Source organism: Podarcis bocagei (genome assembly GCF_964188305.1).
Source record: "Podarcis bocagei genome assembly, chromosome: 8".
NCBI classification, from domain to species: Eukaryota; Metazoa; Chordata; class Lepidosauria; order Squamata; family Lacertidae; genus Podarcis; species Podarcis bocagei.
In genome coordinates, this window is record NC_138133.1 from 72,471,838 (window position 1) to 72,485,189 (window position 13,352).

Genomic DNA, 13,352 nt, shown 5'->3' on the forward strand with positions numbered 1-13,352 from the left:
AGCACCTCTCTCCCTTCTTGGCAGTAAAAATAGAATAAAAAATTAAATGACTCTTAATTTGCTTCCCTTTCACAACACCGAGCACCAGAAACCTCACTCTGCCCAACGGTAGGGTTGGTCCCATGACCACGCGGGTGGCGCTGTGGGTTAAACCAGAGCCTAGGGATTGCCAATCAGAAAGTCGGTGGTTCAAATTCCCACGACTGGGTGAGCTCCCATTGCTTGGTCCCTGCTCCTGCCAACCTAGCACTTCGAAAGCACATCAAAGTGCAAATAGATAAATAGGTACCGCTCCAGCAGGAAGGTAAATGGCGTTTCCATGTGCTGCTCTGGTTCACCAGAAGCGGCTTAGTCATGCTGGCCACATGACCAGGAAGCTGTATGCCGGCTCCCTCGGCCAATAAAGCGACATGAGCGCCGCAATCCCATAGTCGGCCACGACTGGACCTAATGGTCAGGGGTCCCTTTACCTTTAATGACACTGAGCATCAGAAACCTCACTCTGCCCAATGGTAGGGTTGGTCCCATGACCACAGCATCACAATGGCTCTTGATTTGCCAGCAATGGATACTTAATACACACAGCACATGTATTTAGGGGCAGGCAGACAAGCACTTTGTACACGACCTTCCCCAACAACTGTACATTAAATGAGAAGATGTATATTGGAAATTTTCTTTTTCCAAAGGGTTTAGGATTAATCTAATGTAGAGAAAACATCACAGAGGAAATGTACAAAGCCTAGCTGGCTATAGCTCTTGGGTCTGATTAGCAGCAAATTCTTCGAGATAACCCCCATTGAAATGAACAGATTTGCACCGGCTGGCATGTTTCGATGGACACTTATGCAACACAACTTGCACGACTGCTTGACACTCTTTGATATTCTGCAGTGCCTCATGTGTTCCTTATGTGAATTTTGTTCTAAAAACCCCCAGTTCCAATCTCCACATTGCAAATGACTGGAGTACAGCATCTTTCAGAAGTTCGGACTGGTCAAATACATGGGGACAACAACTGATGATAAACAGGGCAATTATCAAAGGCATCCGCATTAGAATATTTTTTGTAAGGTTGCTGACCTCCCCAAGCCTTCAAGGGCAGGAAGGGTTATAAATCTAATGACTAAATGACTCATGGGGCTTAAAGGAGTTTTATATCTCACATAGATGTGCAGGTATAAGCAGAAAAAAAACACTGCACCCCTGATAAGCAGAGTAAAAAAATCCACTCAAATTGAAATTGAATGCTCCAGTCTTTAATTGCCGATACCGGATGACTGTCCTGGGGCTTGGTTACTGGTGCCCCTTAGCACATTGCCACAGTCTGTTAATAACCTTTCATGTAGGCTGTTAGAGTTTATGGTTTTTAGAGTGACAGAGAGTATTAAATGCTTTATACGAACCATGGAAGGGATGGGTAGAGAAACGTGGACTTAGCCGGATGAAAATGCCACCAAGCAATTATTTTAACACACAACAAGAAAGTTAGCGCAATTTGGAACGCCAAAATGTCATCTCCAAGTGCCAGCTTCAAGTGAGGAACTCACACTAGATCCCTGTGGAAAATGTAGGGCTGTTATTTGTGCCTGAATAAGGAAGGCAGTCTGTGGTAAATAGTGGTAACAAGAGGCCAAATTCCACACCTTCCTGACAAATTAAAAACAGGCAAATCACGTGGTCCAGGTGATAGCTACCTGAGAGTTCTTAAAGAACTCAAATGTTAAATTGCTGGTCTTCTAACAAATATCTGTGACTTCTCCCTAAGATCAGTTTCTGCACATGGAATGCAACCAAAGTAACACCATTTTTTAAATGGATCTGGGGGAAATCCATAAAATTACAGGGCTGTTACTTCACATCTGTCCTGAGAAAACTGGTGGAAAGCATTATTAAAGGTAAAAATTTCAAGCATAGAGAATAACAACTGCTGCTGATTTATTTATTTATTAACTTGGGGGGGGGGAAGGTAAGAAAGGGCACAACAGAGGTGTATGAAATGATGCATTACATGAAGCATGTGGATAGGAGTTTCCCTCTCTCTTTCATTATCCTATAACGTGGGGTCATCCACTGAAGTTGAACGCTGGACAATTCAGGGCAGACCAAAAGGAAGCACACAGTTAAACTGTGGAACTCTCTGCAGCAGGATGTACTTGTGGCCAACTCAGACTGCTTTAAAATGAGTTTGGACACATTCTAGGTAAGTTGCTTTGAACCTTTGTTTTAAATAGCAACCAACTAATGCAATAAATGGGACACGGGTGGCGCTGTGGGTTAAACCACAGAGCCTAGGACTTGCCGATCAGAAGGTCGGCGGTTCGAATCCCCATGACAGGGTGAGCTCCCGTTGCTCGGTCCCTGCTCCTGCCAACCTAGCAGTTCGAAAGCACGTCAAAGTGCAAGTAGATAAATAGGTACCGCTCCGGTGGGAAGGTAAATGACGTTTCCGTGCGCTGCTCTGGTTCGCCAGAAGCGGCTTAGTCATGCTGGCCACATGACCCGGAAGCTGTATGTCGGCTCCCTCGGCCAATAAAGCGAGATGAGCGCCGCAACTCCGGAGTCAGCCACGACTGGACCTAATGGTCAGGGGTCCCTTTACCTTTAATGCAATAAATAATAAAACAATAAATAAGGCAGTAAGTGGCTAGTAGTCGTGATGGTTATGTTCTGCCTCCATTAATGGGCACAGAATGCCTCTGAAAACCAGTTGCTGGGAATCTCAAGTAAAGAAAATGCTGTTGTGCTCACATTCTGTGGGCATCTGCTGGGCATCTGCGAAAACAGGAAGCTGGGCTAGATGGGCTTTTGAGCTGATTCTGCATCACTCTTCTTCGGATGCATAGGAACATCAGAAGTTGACTTAGCCGAGTCAGCCCATTGTCCCATTTAGCTCAGTATTTCCTACACTGACTGGCAGTGGCCCTCCAGGGTTCCAGGCAGGAAGATTTGCTCACCACTGTGGGTTAAACCACAGAGCCTAGGACTTGCTGATCAGAAGGTCGGCAGTTCGAATCCCTGCAACGGGGTGAGCTCCCATTGCTCGGTCCCTGCTCCTGCCAACCTAGCAGTTTGAAAGCACGTCAAAGTGCAAGTAGATAAATAGATACCACTCCGGCAGGAAGGTAAACGGTGTTTCCGTGCGCTGCTCTGGTTTGCCAGAAGCGGCTTAGTCATGCTGGCCACATGACCCGGAAGCTGTACGCCGGTTCCCTTGGCCAATAAAGCGAGATGTGTGCCGCAACCCCAGAATCAGTCACGACTGGATCCAATGGACAGGGGTCCCTTTACCTTTAGATGCCAGAAACCTTCTGTACACCTAACAGATGCTTAAGCTGGAGCTATGACAGTTCTCATGTTCAGGCTGCAATGCTACAAATGTTTATTTGGACCTGAAGATCTCGTTTGCCCCTTCTCTGTGTGAAAGGGCCTTTGCGAATACAGAACCTTTGTGACATCTCCCATTACCTTAACTGTAATGCTTTTCAGTGAATTCAGTACGCAGACACCTCTTGGCTATTTACAGACAATTCACATATGCACCGTTTGATGACCATAGCATGGAAGAGATGGTGTGCACATGTGAATGTTGACATCACACAGACACAGCCTTCTTCTTGCCATAGACACGATGTTGTCTGGTGGAGTGAGTCCACACATTCAGCTGCCTGCTCATCAAGTCCTGGTTCGCACACACACAAGACTTGACATCTCTGATCTTGGTTGATGTGCACATCTCAGCTGATTGTGTGGCCTGACTCCACTGAAAACCATTGCACTGAAGAGGCCACATGGAGGCTCTGTATGCGATGACACAGTCTCACACATAAGCCACCACTTGATCCTGCAATGCGTGGGCAATGCCACCAGCCAGCCTTGAATAACGTTAAATAAGTTGGCGCTCTTGTTATTAAATATACCAAGAAAAAAGCACACCAAGAACTCAGGCCAATGTAAGTTTCAATAGTGGGAGTGGGCATCTCCTGGAATCCTGGCAGCCCAGCAAAGCCCACTGCCGACACCTTACCCATGCCCCCCTTAAACTTTCATTGCTTATAGCACCACACCACCCTTTTTATTTTCTACAGGTACCCTGATGTAATGTCGCTTTGGGGTACTGTGGGGCATTAAGATGGCAGGCCCCAGTGCAGATTAAGGACATGTCATTTTAATTCCTCACAGAGCCCTGGAGTGACACTTACAAATGGTGCTGTGGAAAATGGAAAGGGCAGCTCCTAGACCTTCACTGGGGGGTGGGTCTGCCAGCCAATGGCAATGTGAATTCTACTGTTATTGCATGTACACCAGGACCACATCTACACCCTACCTTTAAAGCAATAAATGTAAGCCACTTTAAGCAGTCATGGCTTCCCCCAAAGAACTCTGGGAGCTGTAGTTTGGTAAGGGTGTTGAGAGTTGACAGAAGACTCCTGTTCCCCTCCCACAGCTACAAACCCCAGCGTGGTTTCACAATCAATTATCCCTCTTCCCAGGGAACTCTGTTTAAAGTGGAATCACAGAGCTTTAAATGTAGGGTGTGAATGTGGCTCTAAGCGACGCAGTTTCAATGGACATCAGCCATAGAAGAATTTCCATAAACACCAAGAGAACCACTTTCAATCACTCTGAATCCCATGTATGCATTATTTTGAATATTATCTCTTTTGTCTTTTCGTCCAAGACTACGACGTCTACAGAACACAAACATACCATTTCAATGGGCTAGGAAAAGATACTCTTCAACGGACGGCGCTTGCTATTTTAAGCTTCATTTGGTTTCATGTAATGACAATTACGTTCTTCATCCTTTGCTGCCTCAGAGTGCCAAGAACGTCCTAACTATCTACGGCAAGAGCATCCTCCTCAACTAACGATAACTCCATGTTATCGTTTGTGGAAGATTTCACTCGGAAATTAAAGGAGCCGTAGAGCTTGGCCGATTCCTTGGAGGCTGCGAACCTGCTTCTCCTGTAGAGCTCGCCTTTCCACATAGAGATCATGAGCAAACTGGACAGTACTACGCCCCCCAACGTTAAAAGGCAAAGCCCGGCAATCACACAACGATCCAGGTGAGCCCCAATCTTGGCACTCTCATTCTCCAGCCGCTCCATTTCCCTTGCCGCCACCGTGCTGGGATCCACGGTCACGTCCCTGGGGACCACGTAGGAAACGATCACTAGCAATATCCCGCTGACCAGGAAGAAGATGGCGCTGATGAAGCCATAGTCTACTGACTTTCCTCCATCAGCTTCCGAGGCAGCATCATCGTTTTCCTCGGAAATCAGTGAGGGTGGATCGTAGGGCCATTCGAGGGGCATCCCTCCAGCAGGGTCAGGGTGGGGAATGAGATCCTGGCCTTGGCAGCAGCTCTTGTGGGCAAGACGTCCTGCGTAGTCCAGATTGTTGACATTTTCGTCCACGAAAGTGAAGGACGTCTCCAATTCACAGCAGCAAGCTCTCTGTTGGGTTGCCTCCTTTGCTTCTTTGGGAAAGCTGGGATGGCAGGTGATCTCACCTGTGGTTGTACATTCTGGGCATGGTGAGGAACCAGTGGTGAAGGAAAGAGGGGCTTCAGCAAGATCTGCCCTTTGGATGGCTTTGCAGTGCCTCTCGCAGCACTCAGCAGCCATGGATATGGTTGCAGTCCTTCCTGCACTTTCACCGGGCTGTCCCTGACCAGGGGGAGTAGGCACACTCCAGTCCATATTCTGACACTGATCAGACTGACCACCCTCTTTGGTGAGGTACAGAAGCTCCACGCATGCCATCAGGAAGCCCCCTTGAACTAGCCGTGGTTTACCATTCATAAGCCCATGCTTCAGTAAACAGTGACAATTCCAACCTTGCCATCAAGCGCGAAAGAGCAGTTGCCCAACTGAAGCGATCTACTGTTTTCCAGCCACTGTTTTAGCTGGGACACTGTTTCAGCCACTACCCAATTAAACAAATTTCCTTGGACAAGCATTCCTTTTCAATCTGCAAATAGAAAGGGGTAGAGGGAAAAAACAGCTTCATCATTCAAGATATATTATGAGGCTAATACAGACTCAAACTCATTATTCTGATTTTGTCCAGCGTGTGGGTACATTTGTGTGCATGTGTGTGCGTGGCAGGCAAACAACAAATGCGATTGTTTTAATCAAGCACTTAAAGCCGAAATCCGCTTGCTGAACTCAAATCTATTAGGAACTCTAATCAACCTTTGACACCGCTATCCAATTACAGAAAGAACCCATCGGAAATAAAGGGGAGGCATAAATATATACCCATAGCTTCCCCCTGAAAGGCAAAGACTATCAAGTTTCAAACGGAGGAAAGTGCAAACTCAAGAAAGAACTAAACTGGGGTGGGGAGTCCACATTCAAATGTGGAGTCTAATTAGGAAGAAGCCCGCAAATCCCTTGTAGCTCGGCAAATCCAGGATCTCTATTCTCTTGTGGAAATCTGATAATCCCAGGAGGAGGGAAAGGAGCACTTTCTGAAGCAGATCTCCAGCTCCGATTAAAACACACACACACACGCCACGCTTGCAATGAAATTATGCTCCTCAAAGACAGAGGATGCAAAGAAACGGAGAGGAACGATGCGCTGCATGCAAGGCAGAGAGAAAACTTGGAGCATGAAAAAAATAAAGAACAAACCACCTACTGTACCTTAAAGAAAGGAGGTGAGGGAGGGAAAAAACACCCAGCATGGACTTTTATCTATCTATCCATCCATCTATGAAGCAAAATATAATTATTATGATTTACATCCCCGGAGAGCTGCTGCCTTCTGGGCGCCCGTGCCAACAGACTGGGTTGCGGGATGCCCCCCAAAAGCCGTGTCACAGCCCAGGCTGGCACCAAGGAGACCTTTCCCTGCTTTTTCCTCCCCGGGGTCTGCGTGCAAACTCCAGGCGGACGCGTTTCTAAGGGTCGTCAGGAGGCGGACTCGGGTGGCCCCGGCAGCTGGTTCCCCTTCATTCCCCTTCTCCGGACATACCTTTCCCCGCTCAGTTTGCGCCCACCCGGCGGCGGCGGCGGCGGCGCGGCGCTGCCCATCCCGCTGAAGTCTCGCCAAGAAGTCCTGGCGGCCGCGCTCCTCCCGCGCGCTGCTCCGCCCGCCTCCCGAGGGGCTCGTGGGGGGAGGGAGGGAGGAGGAGCTCGCGGTGCATGCTGGGAGACGTAGTCCTGCAGGGGGAGGAGAGGCGGGCGGGCGGCAGGGTCCGGAGTTCCTGAGTGGGCAGCCCGGGGAGGTGGTGGCGCGGACAGAGTGAGAGGCCGCCGGCAGCGCTGGTCTCTCGGCGCGTGGGAAGCCATGAAGCGACGTCCTTCGAGCATGTGCAGAGTGCCGCCCTCCCCGCCCGCAAACAAGCGAGTTAGCGTCGGCCGCAGAGGTTTAGGATCGCAAAGGGAGTTTCGCGCAGGAGCGAGAAAGCAGAGTTGTCGCTGGGGATGGGCGCAATTCAGCAAGATCCGTTCCGTATTTCATTGTGGTTTCCTTACCTCTCCACCTCAACTATTGCTCATTCATTCATGATCATAGGATCGTAGAACTGTAGACTTGGAAGGGACCCCAAGGGTCATAAAGTCCGACCCGCTGCAATGCAGGAATCTCAACTAAAGCATCCGTAACAGATACAGTGGTACCTCGGGTTAAGTACTTAATTCGTCCCGGAGGTCCGTTCTTAACCTGAAACTGTTCTTAACCTGAAGCACCACTTTAGCTAATGGGGCCTCCTGTTGCTACCGCGCTGCCGGAACACAATTTCTGTTCTCATCCTGAAGCAAAGTTCTTAACCTGAAGCACTATTTCTGGGCTAGCAGAGTCTGTAACCTGAAGCGTATGTAACCTGAAGCGTATGTAACCTGAGGTACCACTGTATGTCTATGTCGTTTTGCACTGACGCCAGTGGCAAAGCGGCTCAAAACAATAAATAACAGCGACATAATAGAACATCATAATAATAGAATAAATAACAAATCATCAGTAGGACGACCAACCCTCTCCTACCAAACACTGTTAACTGCAGCAACTAAAAAAAGGGGAAACGAAACAGCAAAACCACAAGAAAAGTCATATTATATGATTCACAAAGCACTACAGCACCTTTTCCCTCACTGTTCTTTCTCTGGAAACAGCCCTCTTATGAAGGCTGGAGGGTGGGGCAAGGCAGGTGGAAAAAGCAATCGCTGTTTTATCAAGACACAAAAGGCAACGTGCAGGCGCATTTGGAATGCACACCTCTTGTTAGTTTCTAACAGGAGAGAGAAGCTGGTCTGGTGCATATTGAGCCAACCACTGCCTCTGCCTAACCTACCTCACAGGGTAGTTGGGAGGATAAAATGGGGAGAGGGAACCATATCCCTGAGGTCCTCTCAGGAAAGATAGAATTTTTCATGCAACAACAGCCGCAGTGATTTATACATTATATTTTTTTAATAAATAATAATGTGGGGACTTCCTTTTTTATATATAAAAAAGTGGGATGTTCATTATTTCCAATGATGGATATGAGAGAAGAAAGAGCTAGTGCAATGAGATGCAAGATTAGTAACAGAGAATCTGTGGCTCTTCAGATACTGCTGGACCGCCATTCAGAATGCTAGCTGGGGCTGATGGAAGTTGGGAGTCTCAGCAACAAGTTGATGGCCATAAGAACAGAAAATGAGCCTTCTGGGTGGATCAAGTCAATGGTCCATCTAGTTCACCATCCTGCTCTCACAGGGGCCAACTGGATGTCTGTGGGAAGCCTGCAAGCTGGACACAAGCATAACTCTGCCCACCACAATTCCCAGGAACTGGAATTCAGAAACATAGTGCCTGTGGCAGTGGAGGTAGAACATAGCCATTGTGGCTAGTAGCCATTGATAGCCTTGACTTTCATAAACTTGTCTAATCCTCCTGTGAAGACATCTAAGTTGGTGCCCACCACTGCTTCCTGTGGGAGTGTTCCATAGTTTAACTGTGTGAAGAAGTATTTCCCCCCCCCATCCATTCTGAACCTTCCAACATGATGACCATGAGTTCTAGTGGTATTAGAGAGGGAGAAAAACATTGCTCTATCTACTTTCTCCATTTACAGATAGGTAGCCGTGTTGGTCTGCCATAGTCAAAATAAAAAAATTCCTTCTTGTAGCACCTTAAAGACCAACTAAGTTAGTTCTTGGTATAAGCTTTCGTGTGCATGCACACTTCTTCAGATACACATACACTTTCTCCATGCCATTCATAATTTGTTTTTGTGTCATCCTGACCATATGTTCCCCATCCCTGTGGTAAGTAGACCACACCCACAAAAGCATTATCTTCATAGGCTGGTGACTCTGATCCTACATTTTCACTCAGAGCTGCAGTGCTCCAAGTAAAGGCCTTTCTGATTCTCACTTTGTTTTCAGACTGTCAGTAGTAAAGTGTTCACAGACGGCTTTGTGCTCTTTTATAACTGCGTAAATGTGTTCTGCCAAAGATGTCAGGTGTGGAGGTGGTGAGAAAAAAACCCCCACTGCATAGCAACATGGAGGCTTCTGCAACCACAAATATAACTGCCTAAAAGATTAATCAGGCAACGTGAAAAGGGAAGCAACATTCATTAAAGAGCTGGAAAGCTTCCCCACCCATTTTTATTTTTATTTTACTCTTCTTTTCATTTTGCTGAGTTTGCACATGCACGTTTGAGTGATGGCTTGCATGTGTGAAATGGTTGCTGCGCATCAAAGAAGGCAGGCAGAGCATTCATTATCTGTAATACTTTTTTGTGCAGGCAAGCCATACGATCACAAGAAGCACATAAAAATATTATTTACTGTTGTCCCTTGACACAATTAGCTTGCAACCTGTGACACGTCCCACAATTCTTTCATGGCTCTGCTCATCACTACCACTGCTGCTGTGTTGCAATATTTTCTGAATGACCAGCGCTCTGAGTGAGTTGTGATGAGATCCTGGAAGACAGAGCTATGTGTCTGATGCAGCCTGACCTGTGTCTACACAGGTCCCTCAGGTATCGTGGAGGATGCTGTCCCACAGTGCCAGTGTTGTTGTAATATTAAACTTACATTCTAATAAGCTTCTATATGCCCAAGGCAACAAAATTTCTTCAGCCAGCCCTGGACATAGGATCAGTCTAGGCTATGAAGTCCATGTGGGTGACCTTCCGCAGTGAATTATGTGGGGTCATGGGAAATTTCTTTTCTTTGGTTGCTCCTGTTCTGCAAGAATCAGTGAATGAGGGAAGTACTTGCAGGCACACCTACTGCACCTGTTTACTTCAAGTCCAAGGGGAATGATCTGAAGGAACCTGAAGCCATCACTTCTGAAGTTAAGCAGGTCTAGGTCTGGTCAGTGCCTTGGATGGGAGACTGCATGGAAAGAGCATGTATCCCTCTTCCATTCCATGATGAAAGGAAGGCAAAATATAAATGTTAATAAGCAGATGATTTGGACTACAACTCCCATCAGCCTGAATACATCTACAGGGCACCAGTTTGAGGAAGATGAGTGTAAGGCAAGGGCTTTCCCACTGACTGCAACCTGATCCCATTAGCTGGTGAATGAGCCCACTATGTAAAGCATATACTTTGCCAACTGAGCTTTGGACCCCTCTCCCTAAGTGGTTGCTTGGTATATAATAGCTAGCAGGTACACAATGGGAAAAATATGACACACTGCTTGTACTTGGAGATTGTCAGTGCATACAGCGTTAGACAAATATTTGGACAACTATTTTTTACTAAAGACAGTTGGATTGCTGAATGTTCAAAGTGTATTACAGTGACAGCTCTATTGATTTGCAAATCAAACAGGAAGAGAGAGGAAAATAACACCACACTTCTCTGGACACCTTAGCTAATGCACAGCCTCCCTTTATCTGCCACGCATTAAGAAACCCGTCAATATTCTGGAGGGGGAAAGTGTGTGGTATATTGCACCAGAACTGCCAATAACTTCATTGCAAAAGGCTTCTTTTCCCCATTGGTCATCAAGCAGGAACACAAGTTCAACAATTAGGACACACTCAGAAAGAGAATCGTGCTAGATCAGACATACAGCTGTTAGTTCATCTTCCAGTTTCCTGCAGTAGCCAACCGTATGCCCATAAGCAGGGCATGGAGGCAACAGGCTGGTATCCTGCCTCTGATATTGGATGTGTATAACCATCATGACTCTCCTTCCTTGGAGGTTTTTAAGCAGAGGTTGAATGGCCATCTGTCATGGATGGTTTAGCTGAAAATCCTGCGTTGCAGGGGGTTGGACTAGATGACCCTTGTGGTCCCTTCCAAATCTGCAATTCCATGATTCCGTGACAAGTAGCAGTTGATAGTCTTGTCCTCCATCCTTTAGTTTAGAGGGACACATTTTTATTTACCCAGGCTTTTGGTGTTTACATTTTTGAGGAAAGATGTATGATTACAGCATCTTCTGTGGCATTCATCTTTTAGTGGGGTGGAACTTTTCCTTTTTCTTGTATTGTTAGATGAACACTTTAAGAAATGTTTTGTTTTGTAGGCTGTTTCTTTCTCTTTCTCTGTATCGTTTTAACTGAGGTTACCTGTTCTGTATTTTATCTTGTTGTGAAGTTGCTTAGAAGGTGAGGGTATTTTTGGTATATAGTGACAAAGCCATAGGATAAATCTGAAGGGGTCCAGGGTGGAGGAGACATGGGGAATATTCCATTGCACAAGCAAAAATCATTGCACTGATGGAACATTTGCCTTAGCATTATATTGGGGTCTACACAATAACAACAACACAAACCAAGATGATGCTGAAGATCATAACAATGAGGCAAATGGCCTAGTGCTCTTCCTAAACAGAAATAAACACTAGGATGGGGATATGCTTTAGAAGAGAGGGAACACTAATTCATGAATCACTTATTGTCATGAGGATTTTACATTAGATTTCAAGTGGAGCTGTCCATAGTACTGATCACATCATTGTTAATCTCTGTGTACATCTCTTGGTTCAGGAGAGGTGAGTTTCAGAAGATTTTCCCAAGAGGCAAATAAATGCTTGCTTTACATTAGCCACTCAAGGGAAAACTACTTCCACTCAGTAACCTCAAGATAGACAAGGTCAGGTTAGTGCTTTCTGCTCTCTGAGGTCTGGTACTCTCCCCTTGAACTCCCGATGCATATTCACAACACTTTACTCTTTTGCAAAATAAGGGCAGAAGAGAAAAAGGAAACACAGCAAAGTTGCCTAGCAACTGCAGGGATACATTATACAACCATTTCTGATCCCAGCACCTGCCCTTCCCTGGGCCTCAGTGTACTGGGTGGAGTTGGCCTTGACTACAAATAATCATCTGGCACTAACCGAAAGTTATGTCCTTGATTACAGAAGATAGCAGGGTGGTACAGAATGGAGTTGACTGCTCTCACCAGCTGGTACACAGTTTTTAGTTTATTCATTCAAATTCCTTCCCTCCTAGTTCTGGTGTTCCTATGAGGAAGGAGGCCCAAGCTTCTGGTGGTACTCCTGAAGGTATCTTTCTTCCCAAATGTACACAAAGAGTGACAGCTTTACATCACAAGATGAGACATGTTATACTGTCAGTGGGAGCCAGCTGGTATTGGGTCCCTAGTTAGTAGGGTTTACACAACCATTGTTGTTGTTTAGTTGTTTAGTCAGGTCCGAATCTTCATGACCCCATGGTCACTTCCATACATCACTACTGGGAAAACCATAGCTTCAGCTATACGGACCTTTGTCGGCAAGGTGATGTCTCTGCTTTTTAAGATGCTGTCTAGGTTTGCCATCGCCTTTCTCCCAAGGAGCAGGCGTCTTTTAATTTCGTGACTGCTATCACCATCTGCAGTGATCATGGAGCCCAAGAAAGTAAAATCTCTCACTGCCTCCATTTCTTCCCCTTCTATTTGCCAGGAGGTGATGGGACCAGTGGCCATGATCTTCATTTTTTTGATGTTGAGCTTCAGGCCATATTTTGCGCTCTCCTCTTTCACCCTCATTAAAAGGTTCTTTAATTCCTCCTCACTTTCTGCCATCAAGGTTGTGTCATCTACATATCTGAGGTTGTTGATATTTCTTCCAGCAATCTTAATTCCGGTTTGGGATTCATCCAGTCCAGCCTTTCACATGCTGAATTCTGCATATAAGTTAAATAATCAGGGAGACAATATACATCCTTGTCGTACTCCTTTCCCAATTTTGAACCAATCACTTGTTCCATATCCAGTTCTAACTGTAGTGTCTTGTCCCACACAGAGATTTCTCAGGAGACAGATGAAGTGATCAGGCACTCCCATTTCTTTAAGAACTTGCCATAGTTTGCTGTGGTCGACACAGTCAAAGGCTTTTGCGTAGTCAATGAAGCAGAAGTAGATGTTTTTCTGGAACTCTCTAGC

General features: G+C 46.2%; 1 protein-coding gene across 2 annotated transcripts; it reads right to left on the minus strand.

Moving 5' to 3' along the window:
* Positions 1 to 3,305: 3,305 nt before the first annotated feature.
* TMEM74 (transmembrane protein 74) lies at positions 3,306 to 7,145 on the minus strand. 2 transcript variants are annotated; one of them, XM_081205042.1, is made up of 2 exons: positions 6,985 to 7,145; positions 3,306 to 5,976 (listed from the first exon to the last, which is right to left on the minus strand). In XM_081205042.1, the coding sequence occupies exon 2, from the start codon at positions 5,805 to 5,807 to the stop codon at positions 4,836 to 4,838; it is 972 nt and encodes a 323-aa protein (XP_081061168.1). In that variant the 5' UTR covers positions 5,808 to 5,976; positions 6,985 to 7,145; the 3' UTR covers positions 3,306 to 4,835. The 2 variants fall into 2 exon arrangements, with proteins under 2 accessions (XP_081061168.1, XP_081061169.1); XM_081205043.1 differs by lacking the exon at positions 6,985 to 7,145 and adding an exon at positions 6,654 to 6,965.
* Positions 7,146 to 13,352: the final 6,207 nt, after the last annotated feature.